Source organism: Cucurbita moschata, unplaced genomic scaffold (assembly GCF_002738365.1).
Source record: "Cucurbita moschata cultivar Rifu unplaced genomic scaffold, Cmos_1.0 Cmo_Scf00035, whole genome shotgun sequence".
NCBI classification, from domain to species: domain Eukaryota; kingdom Viridiplantae; phylum Streptophyta; class Magnoliopsida; order Cucurbitales; family Cucurbitaceae; genus Cucurbita; species Cucurbita moschata.
Window position 1 is genome coordinate 337,585 of NW_019268551.1, and position 27,509 is coordinate 365,093.

The following is a 27,509-nucleotide window of genomic DNA, read 5'->3' on the forward strand; positions in this document are numbered from 1 at the left end:
TCAATCATATGGAAATTTTTTTATCTTAGATGTGTGAGATCCCACATTTGTTGAAAAGAGAACGAAGCATTATTTATAAGTGTGTGGAAACTTCTCCCTAGCAAACACGTTTTAAAAACCTTGAGAAAAGCGAACGCATTTTAAAAACCTTGAGAACAAGCTCGAAAGGAAAAGCCTAAAGAAGACCAATATCTAATAGTGGTAAGGTTGGGAGGGATGTTCTTTCAGTTATAATTTCAAAGAAAATAAACAGAATAAGAGAAAGAAAACAAGAGTTGATTTAAGATTAAGAGTATGATATCATAAGCACAGACTTTTTTAGACATCAGAGTGAAGCATATTCTTGTTTTCAGCCAAATCAAAAGCAAAAACAAGAGTGACTAACTTCTGCAGATGAACACGATGCAACTCTCTTACGAGGGAAATACGAATTACCTAGCGGAATTATTCAACTTCGGAAGATGGATGGATCATTTGTTGTTGTCGTCATCTTCCTTGGGCGGGTTTTCTTCGTTCTTCTTGTCCTGAAACAACGTTCAAAATTAATTTTACAATCTTTAACTGATGGATCGTTTGGATCTTTAACCAACTAACCTCTGGCTTTGACTGACTTTGCATGGAAGCCAGTAAATCTTTAACTGATGGATCATTTGGATCAACCCCTGGAAGCTGTTGAACATTTTTTCCATTTGAGTCAATTAAACATAAACCTGATATTTGGAGACACCTTTTTTTAGATCTGTGGGGGAGTATTTACAGGTTGTAGAATTCGTACCGATGCAAGAATGGACGACACGAATGACTGGTCTGCCAGTAATTTACTCACATCAGGTTGGCTTGTTGAGTCTTTAGCATCCTCCTGCACGGACAACTGAAGTGCTGCATCCAACAAGCATTAGACGAAAATGGAAAAGATAGTTAGAATGCACATTCAATTCAAACTGGCCTGAATGATATCCATATTGATGGAAGTCAAATTTCATGGAGATAGTGTTCACACTACTTGCAATTGAGATTCCACGTTAGTTAGGGAGGAGAACGAAGCATTTATTATAAGGGTGTGGAAACCTCTCCCTAGCATATGTATTTTAAAATCTTGAGGGAAGTTTGAGAGGGAAAGCCTGAAGAAGACAATATCTACTGGCAGTGGGTTTAGGTTGTCACAAATAGTATCAGAGCTAGACTCCGGGCAATGTGCCAGAGAGAAGGCTAAGCCCCGAAGGAGGTGGACACGAGGCAGTATGCCAGCAAGGATGCTGAGTCCCAAAGGGGGTGGATTGTGAGATCCCACATCGGATGGGGAAGAGAACAAAACATTCTTTACAAGGGTGTAGAAACCTCAAACGCATTTTAAAAACCTTGAGGGAAGCCCGAGAAGTAAAGCCCAAAGAGGATAACATCTGCTAGAGGTGGGGTTGAGCGGTTACAACTTGCAAATGATTCAGGTCTATCGAAGATTAGCAGGTACGGTATTCATGCAAACCAATCAAGCAAATTAGTGCAGCGTATTCTCTGAACCTATGATAGAAACTTCCATAAGAGCTTGATTCAACGGCAGTAATTATATGCCTTTGAAATATTCATAAAGTTAAAATCTGAATTACTCGAGAGACAAAAGGCCAACCATGAGATGAAGGAAGAAAAGTACCCATCACAAACCAAGAATGGTTAAATTGAAACAAAGAACCTTACCAAGAGCTAACTCTGGATCTATAGTTGCATCTGACATTTCTGTATCCCGCACGTCCTGACTTGAGGCAGGATCTTCCATTGACATTGCAAGGGCTTGTTGTAGCAGAGCATTATCATCGTCCTGTAACCAAATCCCAAATCCAGATTGAATATCAAAACATCGCATAAACTTCTACTTTCATTAAAGTTGTGAAGGCAATGAAAAAATGTCGCCAAGAACGAAGTAGAAGATACATAGTAGCATTCCCCACACCCCCTCTCCAAAAGGGTGGGAGAAAGCAAGCTGAGAAATGAAGTGAGCGTTGAAGGAAATATTTGAAGTCATGGACATTCTATGTCTATAGCAGCATTTGAACTTATTTAATTTAAGATAAACCAACCATTGGATCACTTGTCTTTTGAGCATCAGAAGTTTCAGCACTAGCACGTTCGTTCATAGTTGTATCCTGTGAGCCAGATGGTTGTGCCTCTCCTTTTTCCTGCTTTGAAGTCTCCTCAGCAGCTTTCTTAGCAGCTGTCTCCTGTCTGGCCCTTTCCTCTTCCATTGAGACACGTAATGCAAGTGCTAGTTCAGGGTCTAGGTTGGGATCCACACCAAAATCAAAACCAGCCCCACCAGCTGAAGCTGCAGCAGCAGCTGCTGCAAATCCACTTCCTCCCTCCCCATCACCGGTGAAGATTGGAGTACTGACATAGGAGACATTGTGAAAACATATAGAGAGATTTTTTTTTTTTACTGTGTCAAACAATATGAAACAAACGGAAGCAATAAGAATCAGTATCCTCCAACCACATAGAGAGAGAGTGAAACTGACCTAATAAGTACATCGGATAGTGCATTTGGACCGGAGGGAACGTGAACAATGTGACTGGAGTCATTACTATTTACAGCCGAAAGAAGGGCTTCCAGCTTCTCTGGCTTACCATCGTCTTCTTCGCCAAAATCAATAATATCAAGTGCCACATTATTCTTCTTTAATTTCTTTCCTATTGTCTCCAACAACTTTTTGTCATGATTGGCAGGACTAAGATGACATAAGGTAGATGGCTTGAGAACAATTAATAACTGGAATGGCACCATTAAAATGCATAAAAGGAATGACAAGAAGTGCCTACCTTCCCGCAAAAACAATAATTCTTTGTTGTTGTTTCTTATTTTGACGATGCTTCAGAGCCAACTGTGCCACCTGAATCCCTGCAGCCAAGTTTGTCTCTCCACCCAACTCTAAACCTATTGTGTAAAAAAGAAAGATGTTAAGTACTGTAGAGAAAGCGAAGTGGGAAGACTAGCAAAAAAGATCAGCAGCACTTCACTAGGGCTTATTGTAGAACTCACTATACACCTAATCCAATGCATCTAGAGAGTAAGGACCCAGGAATTTCTAATGACTAAAATGCTGTACGTACCATCTTGAAACTGGACAGTACTCACCCCTAAGAATATTTGGGGATATATGTTTTTCTTTGGGAAAAACATTTAAAGAGAAACATCGATATCAACAAGGAGAAATGAACGAACAGCACTAAAAAAAATAAACTCATCGACTTCAATAGGGATCAAAGTAAGAGTTATCATGCATGACATCTCATACATCTAATGAGTGAGAATAGACCATTAAGCTTTCAGAATTATCCCAAAAAATATTCCCTATACTCTAACTTAAGACACCTTCTATAGTTGCCACAAAAATTATTACCAATGTTTTAATTTATAACACCTTGAATAGTCAAAACAAGAACTCTATCAGATTTTGTTGTTTATTACAGAAATTACACGTAAAATATTAACATAATCAGTCATCTTTTATATATATATATACACATATATTAAATGTTGTTTCTGTTGAGAAATAATCTCAAATAAAATGCACTCTGAAGTGTCCAAAACATCATCAGTCATAAGACATAGAATGTCACCCTCCAGAATAAGTGACAGAACAAAAGGGCTGATTAAAAAATTCGCCAAATTTTCACTATTTTTCTAATATTAGAGATACTAAGATGCTGAAGAAATGACAACCAAATACAGAAACGATCACATGAAAATATCTTAGTACCTAAATTTTCAACTACTACGTTTAAAAGAAAACCCTTATAAGGTGCAGAAAATGCAATAAACCTCTCATAACATTTTAAGAAGCCTCAAATTTATATAGCAAGAAAGGGGGGGTAACTTCAGAGAAAAGGCAAGTAGATGAACTAACCATGCATGCACGCTAGAATCTTGCCAAGATCACTGGTAGGAGTTACCAAAACCCGAACCCCTTTTCCGGCCATCGTAAGAACTCCTACCGTATTCTCCGGATTGGACTGTTAGAAAAAATTGAAACGATGAAACACTTTCATCAAAACTTCAGAATCATATGTTAAGAAAGAAAAAGGCGAGACTACCAGATAATTCCAAGAAACTAATTTACAAATTTCACTTTAATAAAGTAGGTAATATGGCGTTGTTCGTAATCAAAATTATCCCCACCCAATAACCCAAATTGCAACGCAATAGAACAAAGCCAACCCAAAAGGCAATGAAGAAGAAATTATATTACTCGAAACATGACATAAAATCTAAAACCAGGGGACATATTCCTTCTTCTCTTTCCATCACAGACAAGGAAAACATAATGGAACAAAATAAAGCGATCAATCACCTGGGTTTTAGCTCCGCAAATGAGATTGACGGCATCCGCTTGAGCTTGGAATCTCGAAGGAGCATAATCGCCGTTCCTCATCCATTCCGAATTATCGATGCAGATCATCGTCGCCTACCCAAAAGAAATAAAAAAATAGTTTCATATCCATAAGAACCCTAGATCGTTCAACCAAGTGGAGAAAAATGAGATTCCAAAGGAATGAGGAAAATTGAATGAAATTAGGAATTTGGAAAAAGAGATTAGTGATCAGTGACTACCTCGAGCACCATGTTGAGAGACTTAAAACACCGAGAAATCGAAGGAGTAAGAGAGAATCGCAGAGAAGGCAGAAGGCTGAGGTTTCTTGCAGCGTAAGCCGGAAGGTCTGGAGCTGAAGAACTGCTTTATCAGGGAAAACTCGATTTAGAGCTATGTCTTTCGTTAAATAATAATAAATTAAATTATAAATTTAAACTTTTAATAATATAAAGTGTGAATTTTTTTAAAAAAAATACAAAAATAGTTAATATTTTATTTTTAAAAGATACATTTAAACTTTAAAAAAAAAAAAATCACTAATATCCTCTCATTTGAAAAATAAAAAATAAAATAAAATAGTATTTTTTAAAAGCTCAACTACTATTTTTTAAATAAATTATTAACGATTTTTATCTAAAATTAAGTATATTTTTTAAAATTTTAAGAGTAGTTTTGCATTTTCTTATTTAAGGGTATTTTTTAAATAAATTACAAAATTCAATGGTATTTTTATTAATTTTTTTAATTTTAAATACATTATAAATAGAGAAATAGTACAATTTTTTTTAGATCAGTGAAATGAAACACTCTTCGCACGAATGTGGGAAGTAGACCTATGTAACTTACCAAAATTAACAAGACCTATATAACTTACCAAAATTAACAATATCTGCTAGCGGTGAACTTGGGTTGTTACAAATGGTATATATAGCCGAACATCGGGCAGTGTGCCAACGAGGACATTGGGTCTCAGGGGATGGATTGTGAAATCCCACATCGGTTGGAGAGTGAAACAAAACACTCCTCATAAGAGTGTGGAAACCTCTCTCTAGTCTAGTAGACGTATTTTAAAACCATAAGGTTGGCGATATGTAACGAGTCAAAGTAGGCAATATCTACTAACGGTGAGTTTAGACTATTACAAATGGTATATATAGCCAAAAATCGGGTGGTAACGAGGACATTAGGCCCTAGGGGGGTGGATTGTGAGATTGAAGCCGACGGCGATATGTAACGAGCCAAAGCAAACAATATCTACTAGCGGTCAGTTTTGGCTGTTACAAATGGTATCAGACGATGTTCCAGCGAAGACGCTATTTCTCGAGGTGGATTGTGGGATCCCACCTCGATTGGAGAGTGAAATGAAACACTTCTTATAAGGGCATGGGAACCTCTCCTTAATAAACGTGTTTGAAAATCGTGAAGTTGACGATATGTAACAGGTCAAAGCGAACAATATCTGTGCTAGCGTTTTGGGTGCTTTTGAATACATAATTGTATAAACGCTTGTCATTGACATCTAAAATTCATAATGCATTTTAATTGAACATAAATTCTAAACTCTCAACACTATAAAAGAGAGCCAAATCTCTTTCAGTTTCAATAAACATAACTCAAAAGTAGGCCAAATAAAGTGGAAAGAGACTCAAATAGTTGTGCTATAGATCACTGCCCTCAATGATCCTCTCATTCTCTTCATCTCTGTTGTCGTTGGATGTAACGTTTGGAGGACTAGAACGAACAGATATTCGTATATCCGTGTCATCCGACGAAGCATGCTGAAGGACCTCAGAGGAACGTCTGGATTGGGCAGCGTTTGACGTGCTTCCTTCCGAGCAGTTTGCGATAAAGTCGTCATTCACCTCACCATCATCATCGTCATCATCGTCGTCGTCATCGTCGTCGTCATCGTCCATTGTACAAACAGAGGATGAATGCGATGTTGCACCCACAACTACAACCGAGGAAGTAGAACCCGACCTTGTCTTCACTCTTTTTTTCCATTGTTGGAGCGAGTTTCGGACGTTCTCCGACACGAGTGATTTCTTGAACCTCGACCCCATCTACGACAACCGCGTTAACACTACTTCAAATCGGACCGAGTTTGATGAAAATGGAGTGATACAAGATAAAACTATCATACCTGAGTTACTATAACATAGAGTGGGAATGTAATGAAGCTACTGCAAAACTGAGTGATGACCCTGCAATGAACAACAATGAAGTTGTGTCTGATCTCCAAATGGATTCATCGTCTTTAGTAAAGAAAATGCATGGCATATACGCCCGTTACGACATAAGTTTCGTTCGGGACGAGGATATCACATACCCGAAGGCCAAGCGGATACCAACGTATGTTTGGTTCTCCATGAAACAAGAGGGCTCCCTAATTTCCCACTGAAAGCTAAGATTTCAGTCAGTAAGAAAGAAAAAAGAACAAAATTACAATACCAAGTCAAAGAACAAAACACGAGCCTAATGTATTTCAAACAATGTCATGACCTCTCCCACCCCATTAAGTGCATCTTTGGGCCCTTCTGGGATTCCCTTCGAGGTTCTAGAATGCGTCTACTAGGGAGAGGTTTACACATCCTTATAAGTTACGTTTCGTTCCCCTCTCCAACCAACGAGGGATCTCACAATCCACCTCCCTTGGAGGCCTAGCATCCCCACTAGCACATCGTTCGGAACCTGGCTCTGATACCATTTGTAACCGCCCAAACCTACCGCTAACAGATATTGTCCTCGTTGGGCTTTCCCTTCTGGGTTTCCCCTCAAAGTTTTAAAATGCGTCTGCTAGGGAGAGGTATTCACACCTTTATAAGGAATGTTTCGTTCCCCTCTCCAACTAATGTGGGATCTCTCATTCCACCCCCCTTGGGGGCCAGCATCCCCGCTAGCACACCATTCGGAACCTGACTCTCATATCATTTGTAACAGCCCAAGCCCAAGCCCACCGCTAGCAGGTATTGTCCTCTTTGGACTTTCCCTTCTGAGCTTCCCCTCAAGATTTTAAAACGTGTCTACTAGGGAGAGGTTTCCACACCCTTATAAGGAATGTTTTGTTCACCTCTCCAACCAATGTGGGATCTCACAATCCACCTTCCTTGAGGGTCCATCGTCCCCGCTGGCACACCATTCGAAACCTAGCTCTGATATCATTTGTAACCGCCCAAGCCCACTACTAGCAGATATTGTCCTCTTTGAGCTTTCCCTTTTGGGCTCCCCCTCAAGATTTTAAAATGCGTCTGCTAGGAAGAGGTTTCCACACCCTTAAAAGGAATGCTTCGTTCCAACCAACGTAGGATCTCACAGATATGAAGTTGGGGAAGTGGCTCCAAATGGTTTCAAATAAGGGAAACCGAACAAGCTATAGTTTCTAATTGTAGTGCATTTCGGGCTCGAGTTTGAGAGAAATAACGTACTTATTGAACACTTACCAGGGACCAAATAAATGTAGCCATCTCAAAAGCATTCTGCAAAAAGAAATGATACTCTAAGAAACATACATATGCAGGATGAAGTACTACTCTAAAAGCAACTGGCTTATCTTTTATTTACTAACCTGGAAAGATATAAATTGTATCAACCACAAAAGAAGCTTAGGCTTCCCAAACCAAAACAGCTCATCCCTTAAGTTAAAACGATAACATCCCCGAGCAGACGTATCCACAACTTCTACAGCCAACTTTACGACTACCCGGTGCAGTTTCGTCCCGATTAGCAGAATCAACTATCAGTTTTGGTTAACAAAGGTAAAATAAAAACATGGATGGTTTAACCATTGGATGGGAACATAGAAACCAGACAGAGGTCCACAGAAAGAACTTACAATTGCAGGGAGGAAGGAAACCCAAAAGTAAATATTGCTTCCTGAATAAGGACGGTTCAGTAACAAATCATATTTCATCATCAACAAGAAGGAATTCATATCAAGTTTTTCACGAAACCGAAGCGTGCCGGTGCAACAAGAAGGAATTTACTTTATGAAACGGATCGAAACGTTTTAAAGCTTTTTAGTTGAGGATTTGGGAGATCAAATATTACCATGGAAGTTGAGAAAGATGCAAGCAATGGCATATATCCAGAGTGGCACACTGCACAAGCAGACGAAACGACGGTATTGGTTAGTTCATCAGAAGCAAGAACGCACACGGTAAACCAGGCGATAGACTAACACTAACGGATCTAAATCTGAGGAAAAAAATAGATTGTAAGAACCGTTTTTTTAGTTTTTCAAAGTTGGGTCGAGATTTTAAGAACGGTTTTGGCAAACGTGATTTAGGAAAGAAGAACTATTGAGCCATTACATAATGAATTCTAGCATAGAGTTACGATATACGACCTTATACCAACCATATCGCGAAATTCATCATCCATGCTTCGAAGCATATAATTATGGAAGTCATATGATATAGGGAGTTGATGAGTCTACATTCCAAAAGAAAACGAACACGAAAAAAAGTTATAAAAAAAGAAAGAAAGAAGGAAAGAGTAAAGTTAGAATATAGGTAAAGGCATGTTGAGCGGGACAATTAAAGAATAGAGTTTCCTTTCACAAAGCAATGAAAAAAAACTATTGACAAAGGGAATTCAAGAACAAATTACCGGGCATATTGATCTAACGCTCATATATATATTTGTTCCTTTGTGTTACTTTCATCCTCTTATACTTGCATGCAATGACGTTTTTTCTTTCTTTTCTCTTTTTCCCTGTGATTATTCAATCTTCCTTGTAAAGACCAACACCAATTGTAACAACCCAAGTCCACCGCTAGCAGATATTGTCTGCTTTGGCCCGTTGCGTATCACCGTTAGCCTCACGGTTTTAAAACGCGTCTACTAGGGAGAGGTTTCCACAACCTTATAAGGAATGTTTCGTTCCCCTCTCCAACCGATGTGGGATCTCACAATCCACCCCCCTTGGAGGCCAAGCATCCTCGCTAACACATCGCCTAGTGTCTAGCTCTAATACAATTTGTCACAGCTCAAGTCCACCGCTATCAGATATTGTTCACTTTAGCCCATTACCTATCATCGTCAGCCTCACGGTTTTAAAACACGTCTACTAAGGAGAGGCTTCCACATCCTTATAAGAAATGTTTCGTTCCCCTCTCCAACCAACGTGGGATCTCACACCGATTCTTAAAGTAGAAACCCAAAGGGAAAAAGTACTTCAAATATCTACAGCTCTCCATGGGATTTATATTATGCTTCCTAGCATCAACTTACTTATTATTGTAATTGTTTTTGGAATGAAAACATAAGAACACCAAAGCTACTTAGTATCAGAATGAACATACACTAATGAAGCCCAACCGCAAAGCCATGTAATCAGCTCGATTGATAGAGCTCCAAAACTGGCGGCTGAAACAGAGCTGCAAGTTGGTATAATATGTTTTTGAGTTCTCCAGAACATAAAAAAGTGATCAAATGGTTGCTTGTGAAGCTTTACAAGCCTCTTGAGATTAATCAAACGGTTAAAAAAACCATGAAATTTGAATTCTTTCTTTATCAAGAGCTCAAAGGAAACAAAGAAACTACCAGCCAAACGAGAACTCTATTCCGACTCCATGGGTGAGAAGTATGGTGAAAGACAAAAGTTGACAGTCGCCCTATTTTTGGCCTGGTCGACGAAGCTTGTACAGATTCTTCTACGTTCGAGTAATGAAATTGAAGGTCAAAAAACGCTCAATGCGAATCTTTAAAAGCGTCTATAATGACTCAAACAAGTTCCAAAGCTTAGAAACTAGAATAACAAATTGGTGCAATTTTATTTACCTTGTGCATTCCCAATGGCCAAAGCCTTAGCTTCGTTTTCCCATGCTCTCCAGCCATATATCTGAACAAAAAGAAGCAAGCTTCAAGAGGTCATGGAGATAGGCAGAAGAATTTGAAAGCAGACTGATATGAGATACACCAACCTTAATCATAGCCAGGGCAATGGCAATGAAGCTATACGAAACATGGGTGATACCGAGAACGAATATTAATCGATGAAGCTGCTCTAAACTTTCATATGAAGCAAACGATTCACGACCCTGAAAGCAAAATAACAACATATTGAATGATATGATGAACTATTCGATTCATTCAGACTCAAATCTTGTGCTCAAACATCATATTAAATTGCCGCTAGACAAAACAAGCAAAAACTCCAAATAGTTATTATGAGATCCTACATCGGTTGGGGAGGAGAACGAAGCATCCTTTATAAGGGTGTGGAATCCTCTCCCTAGTAGACGTGTTTTAAAAACCTTGAAGGGAAGCCTGAAAGGGAATAGCCCAAAGAAGACAATAATCGGTGGCTTGGGCCGTTACAAATGGTATCAGAGCCAGACACCGGGATGTACCAGCAAGGAGGTTGAACCTCGACGGGGGTGGACACGAGATGGTGTGCCAGCAAGGACGTTGGGCCCCAAAGGGGAGTGAATTGGGGGTCCCATATTGATTGGAGAAAGGAACAAGTGTCAACGAGGACGCTGGGCTCCGAAGAGAGGTGGATTGTGAGATCCCACATCAGTTGGGGAGGAGAACAAAGCATCATTTATAAGGGTGTGGAAACCCTTCCTAGTAGATGCATTTTAAAAACTTTGAGGGGAAGCCCGAAAGGGAAAGCCTAAAGAGGACAATATCTGCTATCGGTGGGCTTGGGCCGTTACAAATGGTATCAGAGTCAAACACCGGGCAATGTGCCAGCGAGGAGGTTGAGCCCCGACAGGGGTGGAGACGAGGTGGTGTGCCAGTAAGAACGTTGGACCCCGAAGAGGGGGGATGAATTGGGGGGTCCCACATTGATTGGAGAAGGGAATGAGTATCAACGAGGACGCTGGGCTCTGAAGAGAAGTGGATTGTGAGATCCCACATCGATTGGGAGGAGAACAAAGTATCCTTTATAAGGGTGTGGAAACCTCTCCCTAGTAGATGCGTTTTAAAAACTTTGAAGTGAAGCCCAAAAGAGAAATCCCAAAGTGGACAATATATACTACCGATGGGCTTGGGCCGTTACAAATGGTATCAGAGCCAGACACCGAGCAAGGTGTCAATGAGGAGGTGTGCCAGCAAGGACGCTGGGCCCTGAAGGGGGGTGAATTGGGGGTCCCACATTGATTGGAGAAGGGAACGAGCGCACCGAAGAGGGGTGGATTGTGAGATCCCACATCGGCTGGAGAGGAGAACGAAGCATCCTTATAAGGGTGTGGAAACCTCTCCCTAGAAGACGCGTTTTAAAAACCTTGAGGAGAAGCCCGAAAGGGAAAGCTCAAAGAGAACAATATCTGCTAGCGGTGGACTTGGTCCGTTACAGTTATCCTAACGCGAATTTAAGTGATAATACTTCAAAGTTAAGGAACTTCTTCAGTAAAGCATAAGAAGTACCTCAGGACAATACTCTCGTATCCCAGCATTAGAACTGTTCATATTTTCACTTGCAATAGAAACATGTCTAACTCGTTTCAGATCAATCTCCAACGCACATGGATAGAAACGGCTGCTCAACACAGATGACTTGACACAAATTCTTGCCACAAAAACAATCCAATGACCCATCAACAACGACAGAAGTCCAAAGAGCATCAATTCTGCTCACAAATCAAGAACCAAATCAACCCAAAAACAACAAACAAAATCAAACACTCATCACATTCCTCACCTTCTTTAATCTTCTCCAACGCAGCAAGCAACGATTTCCTCTTCGTCCTATCCAACCACTGGAACAACAAAAGCATCTCACAATCAAAATGAATCAAAAACGAGATTCCAAATAGAATCGGACCCGATCATACCTTTTTAATCCGTCTCAACGTGCCTTGGAAGAAGAATCCAAGCGAAACCATGATAGTCACCACTGTTGCAAACGACCATGTCGGAGTCACGGCCAAGGATCGTCCCTCCTCTCCCATTTCCGCAGCGCAGCCCGATCGATCACTTCATCATCTGAAAATAACCATTTCAACAGAATGAATCGCATTAATAGCAGCAACGAAATGGTGGTCTATAATATAGCGTAAACAGAGACCATTATGGGTCAAGAATTTAAGACGCCGAACATTAGTTGTTCCAAAGCCAAGGAACAAAGTGGGTTCCACTCCATCGCTTCAAAACTGTAGCTCAGAAATGCGTTGTCGCTGTCGTTTTCCGATCCTGCATGGAAGAAAGTGAAAGAAATCATATCAAAACAAAAGAACCAAAAGAATCCAGCTCCGTTTGTCCGCGACTGGTAATTGCAAAAGGGCTACGTTCTTGGAAAAGAAGAAAGAAGTGTTTCTAATAGTTTGAAGGATGAATTATTGAATACACTTGTATTTAATTTCCCTTTACCAAACTTTTTACTAACATTTAATTCTTCATCACTATGAATCCAACCCCACAAGCCTCTATTATATATGGTAGGTTTCATTCTGTTCATTTCGGTCGAGTTTTTGGTATGTTTTCTGGCCGAGAAGTAAAAGTTTACGAATCCCAGCTCGGAAAATTATTTGTATCGAAAAATGTACAATTTCGTTTTGTAATAGCTCGAGTCCACCATTAGTAGGTATTGTCTGTTTTGACTCGTTACGTATTGTCGTCAATTTCACGATTTTAAAATGCATCTGTTTGGGAGAGGTTTTCACACCAGGAATGTTTCGTTTCCCTCTCAAACCTAGATGGGATAAACCGACGAGTCCAATCTAATAATGTTTACTGGATGAATGTTTCGTTAGGAGAATCGAAAAATGTACAATTTCATTTTGTAATAGCTCGAATTCATTACTAGTAGATATTGTCCGTTTTTGTTTGTTACGTACTGTCGTCAATTTCACGACTTTAAAATGCATTTGTTAGGGATAGGTTTTTACACCATTGTCCGTTTTTGTCTGTTACGTACTGTCGTCAATTAATTACCGTCTACCAATACCCTAATTTGGAAGAAATTACGAGTAAATAACGAATTTTTTTCGTTCGTTTTAATCTTAGTTCTATAAAAGCAAGTCAGAAAGATCGAGAAATAGAATTATTTGATTTAACTCGTAAACGTGCATTTTTTTTTAGAATGATTCCGAGAAAAACTCTAGAATTCTCATCTTTATGGCCACAACCCAATTTTGATACCAAAAAATTGGAATTTTTCCAAAATTAAAAAGAAAAAACCCTCAAAATCTATACAACAAAATTAAAATCAAAATATGTGCATGAATCTATAGAAAATTCCGTTGAATGGGCCCAATAATGGGCCGAGTGGCTCATTTGTGAAGATGGGCCAAATGGCCGATGGTGAAGGCTTAAAGGAGACGCAAAAATCGCCGACTTAGAGCTGCCGTCACGGTGAATATAACGGCCACTGACGCTAACGGCCTGCCCGAATACTCGGCTTTTGAGACATCCACTGCCCGAGGGTACTGCCCGTTTGATGATTTCACACTGCATATTCATAGTCATCGTACCCACAAAATTAAAATCAAAATTTAAAACAATTTTACAAATCCCTAAATCTTAAAAAAAAAATCTAATCTTTTTATTCTCGTTTTCATATATTAAATAAAATCACTGGCAATACATAGAACAAGACAGTGGGTCATTTAATCTTTTGAACGTCCAACTTTCTTATTTTTACGAGCTCCTAAAATAATAGTAAGGGATTGCCTTAAAAATCCGCTTAAGAAATGATGGGTCGACTGTGGGAGGTAGGAATCCGTATTAGGTTGGAATGTCGTTCACCCAAATTCTTAAGTTTGAATAGGGTCGGAGGTGAGCATCACCACCTGCACCTCACATCTTGGAACGTATAACCCGATATTGCTATGGTATGCAACAATCTAGTTGTTCTCGCTAAGCATATCAACGAATATAAAACTCATTATTCCTAGTTAAGTATTTGTATCGACTTTTTGAACTTAGGTAAACAACGATTTCAAATATACGACTTTCTGATGCTCGAGTGGAGTATAACTAGAGTTACCTAGTTGAAAGAGAAGGACAGAAAGTGATGAGGTAATTGGCGGCGGCGCAAGTGAAGGTGCTAGTTCCATCATCATAGGCATAACTATAAGCTTGCGGACATGCCGACTTGAAGAACTCTGAGTAAGACGTGGGTCGACAAGTGCTTGGGCTCCCATATTCGCCATTGCAGCAATATTGCGGCTCACCAAATGCCCCACATGCGCTCTTGCACGCCACACTCTGCCCATCCACTGCCACTCTTAGCTCCATTGGACACTCCGTGTTTAAATTTGCTGCACACCCGATCGTCGTGCAGTTACCTCCGTCTGCTTTCAACTAAACTTATAATTTAACCTTCTAACAACATAAACAAAAATGAATGTTGTGCTTTCGACGTTTGTATTACCTGAGCTAGCTTGTGGGGTGATTAACATGGGTACGTTATAGCCATCGACGAGGCTAACATCATAGAAATCAAGTCCACCAGCACCGTTGAGCGTGAACTCAGCGAGGGTAGCGGGTGGGGCAGCGCCACTACCATTGCATTCGACGGTGCCCGAGCCGCAGTCGGCAGTGGCACAGGAGAATCTACCAGCATTGTCTTGGGAGCAATAAGTGCGACCCCAAATCCGGCCAGACCACGACGGGGGCATGGTGAGGGCGTTGGACTGTCCCGGCTGCAGGACAAAACCGGTGGTCGAAAGTTGTGAGGTGCCAGCGCCCGACAAAACTCCGGGCCAAATTGGGTAACCACATTGGTTTAAAATGGTGAAAGTAGCTGAATTTACAGAAGAGAAGAAGAAGAGGAAGAAGGGAAGGAGAGGAGGAGAAATGGAAGCCATGGGAGGAGAGGTAATGTGTTAGAGGAAGAAGAAGGGATTTATAGAAGAGGGGAAGGGGAAGCAATGGGCATGTGGGGAAGGCAGAGGCACATGATGAAAGAGCTGAAGATTAGGGTCTCCCCATCACAAATGAGCCATAATGTTGCTTTGGACGGTGATTAAATTTTATTGATCATAGAGCCATTCAAATCTATTAATACAATTTAAAAGGGAATCTCATATGTTTTGTCTTTAGATCTAAGATTCTTTTAATGACTTTTAATATATTTTTTAAATTTAAAAAACGTCTAATAATTTATGAACTGACCCATTGATAGCAAAAAGAATCTATGGGAGAAGGTACAATGCACAAAAACGAAGTCACATGATTGTAGAGATCCATGAGAGGATGGTCGGGTGGCTCCAAGTTTTTAGGTTTATGGGATTTGGGAATTAGGGAACTAAACCCGAACACATTTCTAAATTTCTCTTCGAAATTTAGATGGGTCGTATGCATTGGATTCCTAATTACTATTGTTGTACTCACCTTTAATATACTAAAAATACAATCGATCTTTATACTTGGATTAAAAAAATACCTGACTTTCAAAAATTTTGAATACCGTTCAATCACATAATATAAAACCCGAAAGAAAAGAAGATAGCATATATTCATCCCTCTCACTAAAGTTTAAAACTTCATATGGGTTCTATTAACTTCATTAAAGCCCCAAAGTATGAAACCCCATAACTCAACTTAAATGAGATATGACAGTTTCTTTATAGTCTAACAGTCTTGTCAATACATTAACCTCCGCTCATGAGCCAGAACTCATGTCATAATGAATCTTGTGATGGGAATATAACACAGCTAGTAAAGTCATGGGATATGGATCCATGAGCAGGTAAAGGTAAAGAGTACATGTGTTTACGCGGCTAACTCTAGTTCATTTTGTTACTAAAAAAAGAAGAAACTCAATACCAGATGTTAAAAGCAATCATTAGTAGAGTTTATCTATGATTTCGATGCCGAAACTAATAGAGTTACCTATAAGAATCCGTTGTTTACCTCGAGAACCAAAAAAGATGCGTGACTACCCCTCAGAGCAAAGGCAAGAGCAGTAAGTTCACCCCAACAAAGCTATCCATTGTTTACCTCGACAACCAAAAAAGATGTGTGACTACCCCTCAGATAAAAGCTAGGAGAAGTAAGCTCACCACAACAAAGCTATACTCCTTGAACATTCAGTAACACATTTGAAAGTTTAAAGACCATATCCTACCCACACACACACATTGAATAAACAATGTTTCATTTAGCCTGTTCCTGAAGACGAAGATGAAGACAAATAAAGAGTCTAGATTATGATATTCCTAAGCTAAATGCTGAGGGTATGATCCGCAACTTTAACTAAACAAACCATTATCAAAAGAGAATGAAACTCATACTGCTTGGTAGAAAAGCATATTCAGAGCACCAGAAATGACTTTGTTCCTAGACGTTTCAATTTCAGAGCAAAGGTTGCATGAACAAATGAAAGAGATGAACAAAAGTTGGCATCTAATCCAACCATAGTAAGATATCGATTCAAATTAAAAATCTCCCAAATTCTCAAGCCAGTAATTCAATAGCAGCAAGCTTTTCAGTAATTCATTGGCAATGAGGAAAAGAAGCAGAGAGTTGATGGAAATAAGACAATAGCAACGAGAGAAGCTTCATCAGCCTCTCACAGATACGCAGAAACAAACGAAGTTTCAAATATCACAATGACAACTTTTTGAACTGAACTATAATGGTCAAGACATGCATAACATATCAAAATTAAGCAGAAGAATGCAACACAAAAAGAGCATCTTAGCTAAAATGTACAAGCATAATACGATGTTCCGTTCTAAAGGGGTTTGTTCAAGCAATCGCATCGCTAAGGAACGATTTGGAGGACGGTACTACTAGAGTTTTCAACTCCTTCCTGACCCTCCTGAGTACTCATTTTCTTTATTCAAAAACCCACAAAAGAAAACTCCTTCAGAATGAAAACTGATAACAGATCAAATGCATAATGCATTCCCCATAACCATTTCAAAATGGCCACTATCTACCATGGAAAAAAACCTTACATATCACACAAATGAAAGGGCAAGGAAGGAGAGAATAAAGTCTCAAACAGTTCCATTTCATGGTTAGTTGTAGAGAAGTTGTGAAGCCTAGACCAAAAGTACTGCTATTTACTTGTAGTGTTCATGTCACATACTACATATTGATGGAAATTTAATACACTTGCATTAATCTAGCAATTCAAACAAATAAAAGACGTTACTTCCTAGTATCTTTTACTTATATACATTTTCCAAGACTTGCTTATAAATTGAAAGTTCAGACGACCGCTCCTCACCAACTTCCCCCACATAACCAACACCAACTCATCAGGAAGAAGAGAAAAAAAAGAGGATGGATGGATAAATAGAAGGCATCCCCCTCACATACACACCACCTTTACAAGAAAAAGGAAGTAACTTAACACTAACAGGCATTCATTTATTTGCATCTTCTAGCATAAAAGCATGAAGAAGTCATTAGCCTCCTTTTAATTCAGTTGTTTAAAACCCTCAATGTACTACCATGTTCTTCTGTTAAATCTTTTGGACAAGTCTAGAAATTGTGCTACGAGTCAAATCAATGAAACTTGAAAGTATAGATGACAAACAGGATTTGAACCACTACCCTAAACCAACTTCTAAAACACTTCCATAACAGATCTTATAACAGAACATACGGTCAGCGAAACAGAGCAGAGTACACCCAAACATGCTAGCAACATTTCGAGTATCAGAGTAAATGATATCTAAAACAAATACATTATTGATGATAAAGAAGTAAACAAAATGAAGGCATGGTATTGCTAAAACAAAGAACATGCCAACGACGTATATTATCAATCGAACTTAGTCACAATTCATGTCAATGGGCTATTAGATGTTGACATGGATAATTACAATTGAAGCAGACATCGCACAACATGAAGAAACTGAGATATAAAAAGTAATGAAACAAGAAAAGAAGATCAAAATGCCTCATTCAACCAAATTACCACATCACGTGTGAACAATAAAATTTGCCCCTGAAGAGCGAAACCACCATGGAATATTAAAAGAAAAAAACCTCTAAAGTAAGCTACGTATAGCCAACATCCACACCAAAAGATGAACATAGTTCGAGGGCAATATTGAGGTTGAAGGAAAAATTATATACTATTACTCTGTCTCACTCCTTACATCAGGACACTCCCTAGCAAAATGCCCAGATTTCCCACAATTGAAGCAAGTGTTTGCACCACCGCCACCGAATCTTCCGCCGCCGCTGCCACGACTTTCATTCTGGCAATCTCTGGCTAAATGCCCATATTCTCCACAATTAAAACAACCACCACCCCCACCTCCACTTCCACCTCCAGCCCCACCCCTATTGCAATCCCTAGCCAAATGCCCAAAACCACCACAATTGTAGCAAGCCCCACCACCGGCACCGCCGCCGCCGCCGCCGCCGCTGTTTCCTCGTGGACAATCCCTCGCTAAGTGGCCGACTTCACCGCAAGTAAAACAGCCACCACCACCACCACCACCACCGCGGTTACTAGCACGAGTACAATCTCTAGCCAAATGCCCTTGCTCACCACATTGATAACACCCACCCCCACCGGCTCCACTGCTCCCATTACGCCTATCGCCACCCCTCCATCCACCAAACCCATAACCTCCACCGCCACCGCCGCGGCCACCCCTTCCACCACCACCCCCAAAGTTATCCCTCCGATTTCCCGAAGATCCATCGAGCGCAACGACCTCAATGGCTTTCGATTTCCCATCATCACCAGGGGCGATCTGAAACTCAACATGATCTCCGACGACAAGGCTCCGGTAGCCATCGGATTTAATGGAGGATTGATGAACAAACAGATCCGGGCCTTCCACATCTGGCTTGATAAAGCCAAACCCCTTGGAATCGTTAAACCACTGAACCACTCCAGTCAATCTCTCTTCCGCCATCTTCAAAGTTCGGAAGAAATTTCTCAGCACAAATGGTGACGAATCAAAAGAGAAAAAGGGTTTCGTAATATATAGAAGGCGAAAGAAAATGAGATCTACGGTATTTCTAGCGTTTCCAAAACCCTAATTCCCCCATTTTGGTGCTTTTAATTAATTTATCTTTTCTTTTTTTTTTTCTAAAACTTTTATTTTTTTCAATTAATTAATTTCCATATTTAAAAATATTTAGATTCATGAATATGGAGGTGAGACATCAAAATATAATTTTCGAACCGAATTTGAGTTTGAAAATATTAAATAATTATTAATAAAATAATAGAAATTTAGATTCTCTATTCATGAAATTATTGTCTAAATTAAAATAAATTTAATTCCTAATATTTTTAACCAATTTCAAAGGGATTCGACTTCGTCTTTTGTGGAGATGAAAGGGGATCAGGAATAAATCTGGTACCAACTATAAATACCAACACAATATGTTATGTAAAAATGATATGGGTGAATGAATGAAATTGAGATCTCAAGACGTTCTTTTTTAGAAATTGAAACATGAATTTTAGTTTCAAGTCATTCTGAGGTAGAATTGCATCCTATCCATTCAATCAAGACTGTGGTTCTGAGACTTACGAGCATCAATTTTACCATTTCTAAGTTTAAAGCCATTCTTGAGTTAGAATTGCATCTAACCATTCAATCAGCATCAATTTTATCATTTCTAAGTTTCAAACCATTCTTGAGCTAGAATTGCATCCTAGCCATTCAATCAGCATCAATTTTACGTTTCTAAGTTTCAAACATTTCTAAGTTTCAAGCCATTCTTGAGCTAGAATTGCATCCTAGCCATTCAATCAGCATCCATTTTACCATTTCTAAGTTTCAAGTCATTCTTGGGTAGAATTGCGTACATTCAATCAACCTTGATCAAGTTAGATTGTGGAGCTAAGTTTGAGCTCATTCTTGAGCTAGAATTGTATCCTAGCCATTCAATCAACATTGATCAAGTTAGATTGTGGAGCGACTCAATTTAGAACAAGGTTCTATATCTTCGACATTAAAATGTAATATAATTATAGCCTTATCTCTTGGTCAATACAAATTTGAGGTGTTAATTACTTCAAAAGCTTGGATCGGTCGGGCTGAAGATTAAGGTTGCCTTATCAATATGTTTATCTTAATTAATTAAATTATAATATAAATTTTGCTAATAAATTTTTATTTTTTAAATATTTTAAACATATTTTATGTTATAAATTTGTATGATTACTACAAAAAAATAAAAATAGAATCTATTATATTAAATTAATATATTAAATTAGTAGGTAATAAAAAAAAATTATATACACATACTATGTACAAATAATTTGTAACCACCCGACTCAATTATTTGTAACGAACCATGCCCGGGTTTCGAAATTCAGAATGCAGTCTAATAAATCTTAAAAACTCGATCAATTCAACTCAATCAAGATTGAGTTGAATTGATCGAGTTCTTCGAATTATAGGTCTTTTGAACACTGCAATGTGTTGTAACAAGTTTTTTTACCCATTGTGAAAAATCTGAAACTCTTCATTTACGGTAACATTGACAATTACCAATTTATTTAGTTTCATGGTAATTAATAGATAATTTTCATGAAGGAATTGACGGTAAACGACGAAGAGGTTTGAATTGTTTTAATTAATAGGTTGACTTTCGATATTAAATGTGACCCACAGACTCGAGGCTTTTGACCACCAAATTGAGGACCTACATGGATGTCCCGTAAAAATACAGTAATTTCATCTACGTGAATAAAACATGACATGAACGTGACGTCATACTAAAAAAACACGACCAAAGAAACATCGTAAAAATAAAAATACCGGTTCGGTTTTTTCATGAACCGGACCGGACCGGGATTGGGGGTTAAAAAGCGGCCCACTCTCTGCCAGCTTCTTCTCTTCTTGCATTTATTAAATATAAATAAGTTTTTATTAAATAATAAACTATAAATCTTATCCTCCCGCCTTCTTTCTCCTTTTCCCTCCCACTCCCTCTCCGCTACGACCCACGGCGGCACACCTTCACCGTCGCAGTCGCCCCCGGCAAGACTCCGTCTTCAACTGCTCGTCGACCGAGGTTTACACTCCGTCTTCCGCAACCTCTCCCTCTCTCAGTTACTGAATGAATCAATTTTTCTTTTGTTCATTTTCGGTCTAAATTGTGCGTATTGATGTAAATTTAGGCCTTGCATTTCTCCGTTTGTGAACATTTCTTGCTCGAATATATAATCTTTGTAACTAAATTACGTCTTCCTGTTTTCCTAAACGTTAGATTCATGTGTATTATCCTTTTTCGAATAGGTTGCTGGCATTGAACAAGCTTGTGTTCGACTTAATTCACCAATAAAATCATTATGTATAAATTCGTTACCTATTCGACTTATGACGCAGCTTTACCTTAATTTTCCTGTGGTCATGTTGTTCATCTATTGCCGAATTGTTGAAGTTTGACTTCTCTTTGTCGTGAAAATTCATTCCCGGGTGCATATAGTTGTTTTGTACTGTCTCATGTAATTTTAAAATTTGACATTCTTTGAATTTTGCATTGAGTTTCATGGACAATGTCCACTCATATTCTTGCATTTGTTGTTCCTTGGGAATTGTGAGGGTCCTTTTCTTGGGGTGATTTGAGACGCTCAATCTATGATACTATATCTCTGGCTGTTCTCTTTGTTAAAAAATGTTATCCCTTCAACTGTTGTATGTAGACATATGTATACACATACAAATTGATAGTCGAATTTGTTTCCTCTTCTTGGAGTCTATTTCTGGGCTATGACTAATGCAAATATTTGTTTCCACATGAAATTATATGACAGGCGCACACAGCTTCATGGCATCCCAGGTTATCCGTGAGTGGATTGGGATTAACAACTTTGCAATGGCCACACAAGTCAAATTACTTGAGTTGCTGGGAAGACTGAAACTGGAGGTCATATATTCATTTTTACCCATATGTCGTGGTCACGAATCCGTATCTTCGTGATTTATTTTTCCATTTAAGCCTTTGCACTGCATTTTTCACAATCTCTAATGATTCATTGACTTTTGATATCTTTCTACAGAATGTCAGCACCTTGACCATACTTGTAATGGGAAAGGGTGGCGTTGGAAAGTCATCCACTGTGAATTCCATTATTGGTGAAAGAGCTGTTTCTGTTAGTCCTTTTCAGGTACTTTAGTTATTCACTTCACTTGAATTTTGGTTGATTGAAGTGCACAGAAGGTTCATGATTTGATTTCAGAAATGAAATGTTTATAGTCAGAAGTGCCAAGGCCTGTGATGGTTTCTCGCTCAAGGGCTGGATTTACATTAAACATCATTGATACACCTGGTATCATAGAAGGAGGTTGTATCAATGATCAGACACTTGAGATCATAAAACGGTAATTTCTAATGTTACTTTTTACTTCAGACTGATTTTTTTCGAGATAATTATGTGGGTCTTGTCTTTGTATTTCCTTATCTTTCTTTTTTGAGCAGCTTTCTTTTGAATAAGACCATAGATATTCTTCTCTATGTGGACCGCTTGGATGCATATAGAGTAGATAACTTGGAAAAGCAGGTTATTAAGGCCATAACAAACAGCTTTGGTAAAGCAATATGGAATAGGGCTTTGGTCGTCCTCACTCATGCTCAATTTTCCCCACCAGATGGAGTACCATATGAAGAATTTTTCTCCAGACGATCAGAAGCTCTACTGAAAACCGTCCGATTCGGTCCCTCTTCCAACAAAAAAGATATTCAGGTGGCTTTTGCTATTTTGTTTGCCATTGTGAGCAAATCTTGAGTTCCATTTTGTTTTCTGTACCCTTTTTTATTGTATGCCTATATGTCTATGTGAACATATTTTTAGTCGATAATACTCATGTCATCACATTTGATCTTTCCTGCCCCTGTTTTCTTCCATTTGTTCTCAATAAAAAATTTTGTTTTATCATTTAAAAAACTGATAGATTTCAAGGAAAATCCTTGAATATCTTCAGTAAATTTTTCTGTTACTGATAGATTTCAACTGAAGATATTCAAGGATTTCCTGCCCATGTCTTTGATCTTTCTTTCAGTAAAATCTATCAGAATTACGGCATGAGATGAAATCCATTTCTTCCTTTTGTTCCACAGAAGATTAGATTACTTAATTTACTTGTCGCTCATTGAATGATAAAAGTATTTAAATTCTGTACCTTCTAGGCGTTGAATATTCCAGTTGTTTTGGTTGAGAACAGTGGACGGTGCAATAAGAACGAGAAAGATGAAAAGGTTCTACTTCTCTCTCTCTGTCTTAAAAATGTTCATTAGAATCTTTTCAACTTATTGGTTGGACTAATCTTTTTCTCAACAGGTTCTTCCAAATGGGATTGCTTGGATTCCTCACTTGGTTGAGACAATCACCGCAGTTGTGTTGAAAGAAGGAACCAAGTCTATTTTTGTTGATAAAAATTTGATCGCAGGCCCAAACCCCAATCAAAGGGGAAAGTTGCTGATTCCTTTTATTGTTGTACTCCAAGTATGCATCTGAAACTTAAAACGATTCTATAATTTTCCTCTTCTCTTACGATTTAGGGACTGACCCCATATCTGTTTGCTTCTTATGTTGGCTTGTTATTCACAGTATCTCTTCGCTGTTAGACCTATTGAGCGAGCAATAAGAAGTGATATATTAAATGAAAGTAGACCATCGTGGGAGACGCATGAGTACTAGCTTATCCAGCCGCAGGTATTGATTTGGCCTCATAAATATCCTGAGCGATCAATAGGGTTGTTTGGTGAGTTAATCCGAGTCTTTTTGTCCATGTTGAGATTTGAGATTTGAGATTAGACTTTGTCGTATTTTTTTAGAAGTTTGAATTTTGAAACAACTGAGTTTCTGTAAGCAAATTCATATACGCTACAAGGTTTAGCTACTCGGATTTAGTTAAGCAAGAAATTATTCGATTTCTTCTAGAAGCGGATGATTATTCATCTGCTTCTCGCGTTCCGTGAATAGTTTTATTTAATACATTATAATGTTCCCCAATCCCCATCACTCTTCCCAATGGGCAATCGAACTTTCAAACTCATGCAAATGTTATAATGTTCATGATCGAGATATTTAATATATACCGTGTCTGATCTTATAATCTTATACAATTAGTATCACGTTTTCGAACTTTATCATCTCTAGCTATTAGTTTTTGGGTATGGCCATTTTGTTTTTGTTTTCTTTTTTTTTTTTCCTATTTTGATTGGGTCCAGATTCAAAAAAGTGTATTTAGGCATATCAATTTAAAATTCAGTTTACTATAGCTTTGTTCTTATTTATTGCAATATATTAGCTTCACAACACAAACCAATGACATACAGAAGAGATGAGAGAAGATTTTTGTAAATGGGCTTGGGCTTGGGCTTCCACCAAATGGGCCTTCTTATCCAACAAGCTTTTGGGCTTGTTGTTGCTGTTGGGCCTGCTTTTTAAGCCTTGCAAGCTCAATGTCCCTGCTCATCTTGGTCTGATACATCTCACTGAAGGTGATGGGGTTCTCAAGAACAGGCTTCTCCCCTTCTCTGATCTTCAATGGATACACAATAGCCTCCGGCGCAGGGTTTTGAAACGTCGCTATTGATAGCCTGCTTGAGTTCGAGTTCACTACTGCTCTGTGATCTGCATTCTTGAACCTCCCATTGCTTAGATACTGCTGCAACCATCAATAATACGTGGTCAAAGCTAGATCAGGAGATTCATTACTCAGTAATGAAGAAGGTAATAGCTGGCTAGAGCACCCAAATCCGTTATTACGAGTCCTAAATTTTTCCCCGTTACTAAAAATATTTAGTAAGGATTTGGATTTAGCATATTAAGGATTTAATAATATATGGTCATTTCAACATAGTTTTCCTAGTTAAGATTGTATTCTCAATCAAAGTTATGTTACTCAAATAAAAATTTTTGAAAAAAAATTATAACTTTTGTAATCAATATTTTTAAGCTTTTAATGTTATATTTAGCGGGAAATCTTTTAATCCTCTCTTGCCCTTTGAGAATGAAAATTTGAATCCACATCCTATACAATAAAGACCTAAACTTTTATTATAATTTTACTTTTATTAAAATTATTTATTAATTAATAAAAGCCTCACACTTCACATACATTTTAACTTTCTCAATTCTCCACTCTCGGAGTTGTTACGATAAGTTTATATATATATATATATATATATAAAAAGTTAAATTACTACTTTTAGTTATTTAATAGATTATCTGATAAATTTCTAAAAGTTCAATTTTATGTCTAAGGTATATTTAATATTATTAGTAGTTATAAAGCTTACGAACATATTAGACACAAAATTGATTTTACGTTATTAGACACAAAATTAGACACATCTTTATTCAAGGATGGTGTGGGTACTACTCTCATTAATTGATTATTACGTTAACATTTTAAGAATGATGTGAAATCCAACCATATTAAATAATATTTATACATTACTAACATTTTAAGAATGATGTGAAATCCAACTATATTAAATAATATTTATACATTACTAACATTTTAAGAATGATGCAACCATATTAAATAATATTTATAAATGACGTGAAATTCTATTTTCTACAAGTACTAAAATTTTTCTATACAGGAAAATACTTTGAATTTTTTAGGTTTTATTAATATCCTTAAAACTAAAATAGAAATATATATATATATATTTAAATTTTATTTATAAAACTTTAAAAAAAATTTAAAATCCATACCTTATTTTTTTAAAAAGAAAAAAATATTTAAAATTTATTTATAATTAGAATAGGGTTAAAATATGAACATAAATTATTTATCTACTCTTCAAATAGTTAGTTAATTAAAAGAACCAATTTAAAAATAAATTGTGTATTTGGGTTATTAAAAAAAAAAAAAAAGTCTAGGGTTAATGAAATTTTTGAAACTAAAATATTTTTAAAATTTGAAAGATGAAGGTGCAAAGTTGATTAGCAACTTTTAATCATGGGTGAGCACTTTAAAAAAAGAGTAGACTTACATGGCTATGGTCTCCCAAGTTGACGATGAAAGCGCCTTGGACGGGCTGGACAGTGATCCACGTCCGGCCACCGTCCTTGGTGGCCTGAAGCCCACCGACCTGGTCCTGCAGCAGCAGCGTTATGGTTCCAGGGTCAGTGTGGCGCTTCAGCCCCAAAGTGAGGTCCGGCTGAGGGCATTTGGGATAGAAATTCACCACAATCTTCTGGTCCATGTCCACACAGGCCTTTGCTATGGCCTCCTTCTCCAGCCCCATGGCTTCTGATAAAACCACCAACATCTTACGCCCCAATCCCATCATCTTCTCGCTGTACTCCGCCGTCTTCGCCGCCCACCCCTCTGGCTTGTCTGGCCACAGGGAATAGTCTCTGTTTCTAATCGGGTACGAAAAGTAGGTCACTATCTCACGCCAATCTTTAACAACTTCTCCCTGTCAATTTACCATTTACAGTAACCTATTAGCTCAATAGCAACCATTTTAAAAGTAAGCTAAGATGATTTTGAAAGTTTATGAGTACGATCAACACCGAGCTATTAAATTCTACACGTCCTTCCTTTTCGATTAATGTCAATGATCCATCTCATCTGATTTAGAGTTTTGAAATTGATTTACATATAATTTAGCCCTAATTTTTATATAAATAAGCCGATTTCCTCGATACACATGAGATCGAGACATGAATCCATGAAACATATTACTAACTTGAATTTCATATAAAATTTATAAACTGTATATTTATTAATTTCAATAATTTTTTGTTTATTTTTTGAATTTTATAATGTTTTAAACAAATTTCATGCATCCAAATGTTGCGATATTTAACTTTAACAAATGAAAACCACAGATCTGAAAACCATGAGCATAATAATGGAGAATCGGAGGAGGTTTATTCAATATCATTACCTTGAGATGGCTGGAGACGATAAATCCGCCCTTCTTACCGCCAGTCATATCGTAACGGAGCTTCTCCTCGGACGGAAGTGCAAAAAACTCTCGAGCGAGACGAGCCATATCGGAAACAATTTCCGAATCCACGCCATGGTGGACGATCTGGAAGATCCCCCAGTCCTCGCAAGCGTCAACGATCTTCCGGCAGATCTCGGCCCTGCCGCCGCCTTCAACGTCGTCGATTCCGGCGATGGAGATGATCGGGACTTCATTGCTGAACTGGTTGTAAGGGACTTTGGAACGCTCATCCTCGTCGCGGATGAAATCGGGCTGCAGAGTTGGCTCATCGGCAAGATCGGTGAGAGTGGAAGTTAAGCGGCCTTCCATTCGATTCGGAGAAATTTGTTTGGGGAGTGCAAA

The 27,509-nt window shown here is 38.2% G+C and overlaps 5 protein-coding genes across 7 annotated transcripts; all 5 read right to left on the reverse strand.

Moving 5' to 3' along the window:
* Nucleotides 1–257: 257 nt before the first annotated feature.
* LOC111430955 (26S proteasome non-ATPase regulatory subunit 4 homolog) lies at nucleotides 258–4,738 on the reverse strand. Its single transcript, XM_023067418.1, has 10 exons — nucleotides 4,601–4,738; nucleotides 4,341–4,454; nucleotides 3,897–4,002; nucleotides 2,809–2,923; nucleotides 2,508–2,717; nucleotides 2,073–2,379; nucleotides 1,693–1,813; nucleotides 776–879; nucleotides 595–669; nucleotides 258–524 (listed from the first exon to the last, which is right to left on the reverse strand). The coding sequence occupies exons 1-10, from the start codon at nucleotides 4,610–4,612 to the stop codon at nucleotides 471–473; spliced, it is 1,218 nt and encodes a 405-aa protein (XP_022923186.1). The 5' UTR covers nucleotides 4,613–4,738; the 3' UTR covers nucleotides 258–470.
* A 1,081-nt stretch (nucleotides 4,739–5,819) lies between these two features.
* On the reverse strand, nucleotides 5,820–12,640 carry LOC111430952 (MLO-like protein 4). 3 transcript variants are annotated; one of them, XR_002708411.1, is made up of 17 exons: nucleotides 12,410–12,640; nucleotides 12,146–12,296; nucleotides 12,013–12,070; nucleotides 11,739–11,941; nucleotides 10,286–10,402; nucleotides 10,143–10,203; nucleotides 9,906–10,015; nucleotides 9,665–9,739; nucleotides 8,707–8,792; nucleotides 8,409–8,458; nucleotides 8,194–8,234; nucleotides 7,927–8,094; nucleotides 7,802–7,837; nucleotides 6,691–6,758; nucleotides 6,505–6,565; nucleotides 5,960–6,424; nucleotides 5,874–5,913 (listed from the first exon to the last, which is right to left on the reverse strand). XR_002708411.1 is itself a non-coding variant. In XM_023067414.1 (16 exons), the coding sequence occupies exons 2-16, from the start codon at nucleotides 12,260–12,262 to the stop codon at nucleotides 6,020–6,022; spliced, it is 1,656 nt and encodes a 551-aa protein (XP_022923182.1). In that variant the 5' UTR covers nucleotides 12,263–12,296; nucleotides 12,410–12,640; the 3' UTR covers nucleotides 5,820–6,019. The 3 variants fall into 3 exon arrangements, 2 of the variants coding, with proteins under 2 accessions (XP_022923182.1, XP_022923183.1); XM_023067414.1 differs by having other exon boundaries at nucleotides 5,820–6,424; XM_023067415.1 differs by having other exon boundaries at nucleotides 5,820–6,424; nucleotides 12,379–12,640.
* A 794-nt stretch (nucleotides 12,641–13,434) lies between these two features.
* LOC111430957 (thaumatin-like protein 1b) lies at nucleotides 13,435–15,202 on the reverse strand. Its single transcript, XM_023067420.1, has 3 exons — nucleotides 14,686–15,202; nucleotides 14,299–14,605; nucleotides 13,435–13,760 (listed from the first exon to the last, which is right to left on the reverse strand). The coding sequence occupies exons 1-3, from the start codon at nucleotides 15,119–15,121 to the stop codon at nucleotides 13,622–13,624; spliced, it is 882 nt and encodes a 293-aa protein (XP_022923188.1). The 5' UTR covers nucleotides 15,122–15,202; the 3' UTR covers nucleotides 13,435–13,621.
* Nucleotides 15,203–18,144: 2,942 nt separating this feature from the next.
* Nucleotides 18,145–19,272, reverse strand: LOC111430958 (cold shock domain-containing protein 3-like). Its single transcript, XM_023067421.1, has one exon. The coding sequence runs from the start codon at nucleotides 19,142–19,144 to the stop codon at nucleotides 18,353–18,355; it is 792 nt and encodes a 263-aa protein (XP_022923189.1). The 5' UTR covers nucleotides 19,145–19,272; the 3' UTR covers nucleotides 18,145–18,352.
* A 5,212-nt stretch (nucleotides 19,273–24,484) lies between these two features.
* LOC111430948 (naringenin,2-oxoglutarate 3-dioxygenase-like) lies at nucleotides 24,485–27,509 on the reverse strand. Its single transcript, XM_023067406.1, has 3 exons — nucleotides 27,105–27,509; nucleotides 26,202–26,630; nucleotides 24,485–24,859 (listed from the first exon to the last, which is right to left on the reverse strand). The coding sequence occupies exons 1-3, from the start codon at nucleotides 27,474–27,476 to the stop codon at nucleotides 24,593–24,595; spliced, it is 1,068 nt and encodes a 355-aa protein (XP_022923174.1). The 5' UTR covers nucleotides 27,477–27,509; the 3' UTR covers nucleotides 24,485–24,592.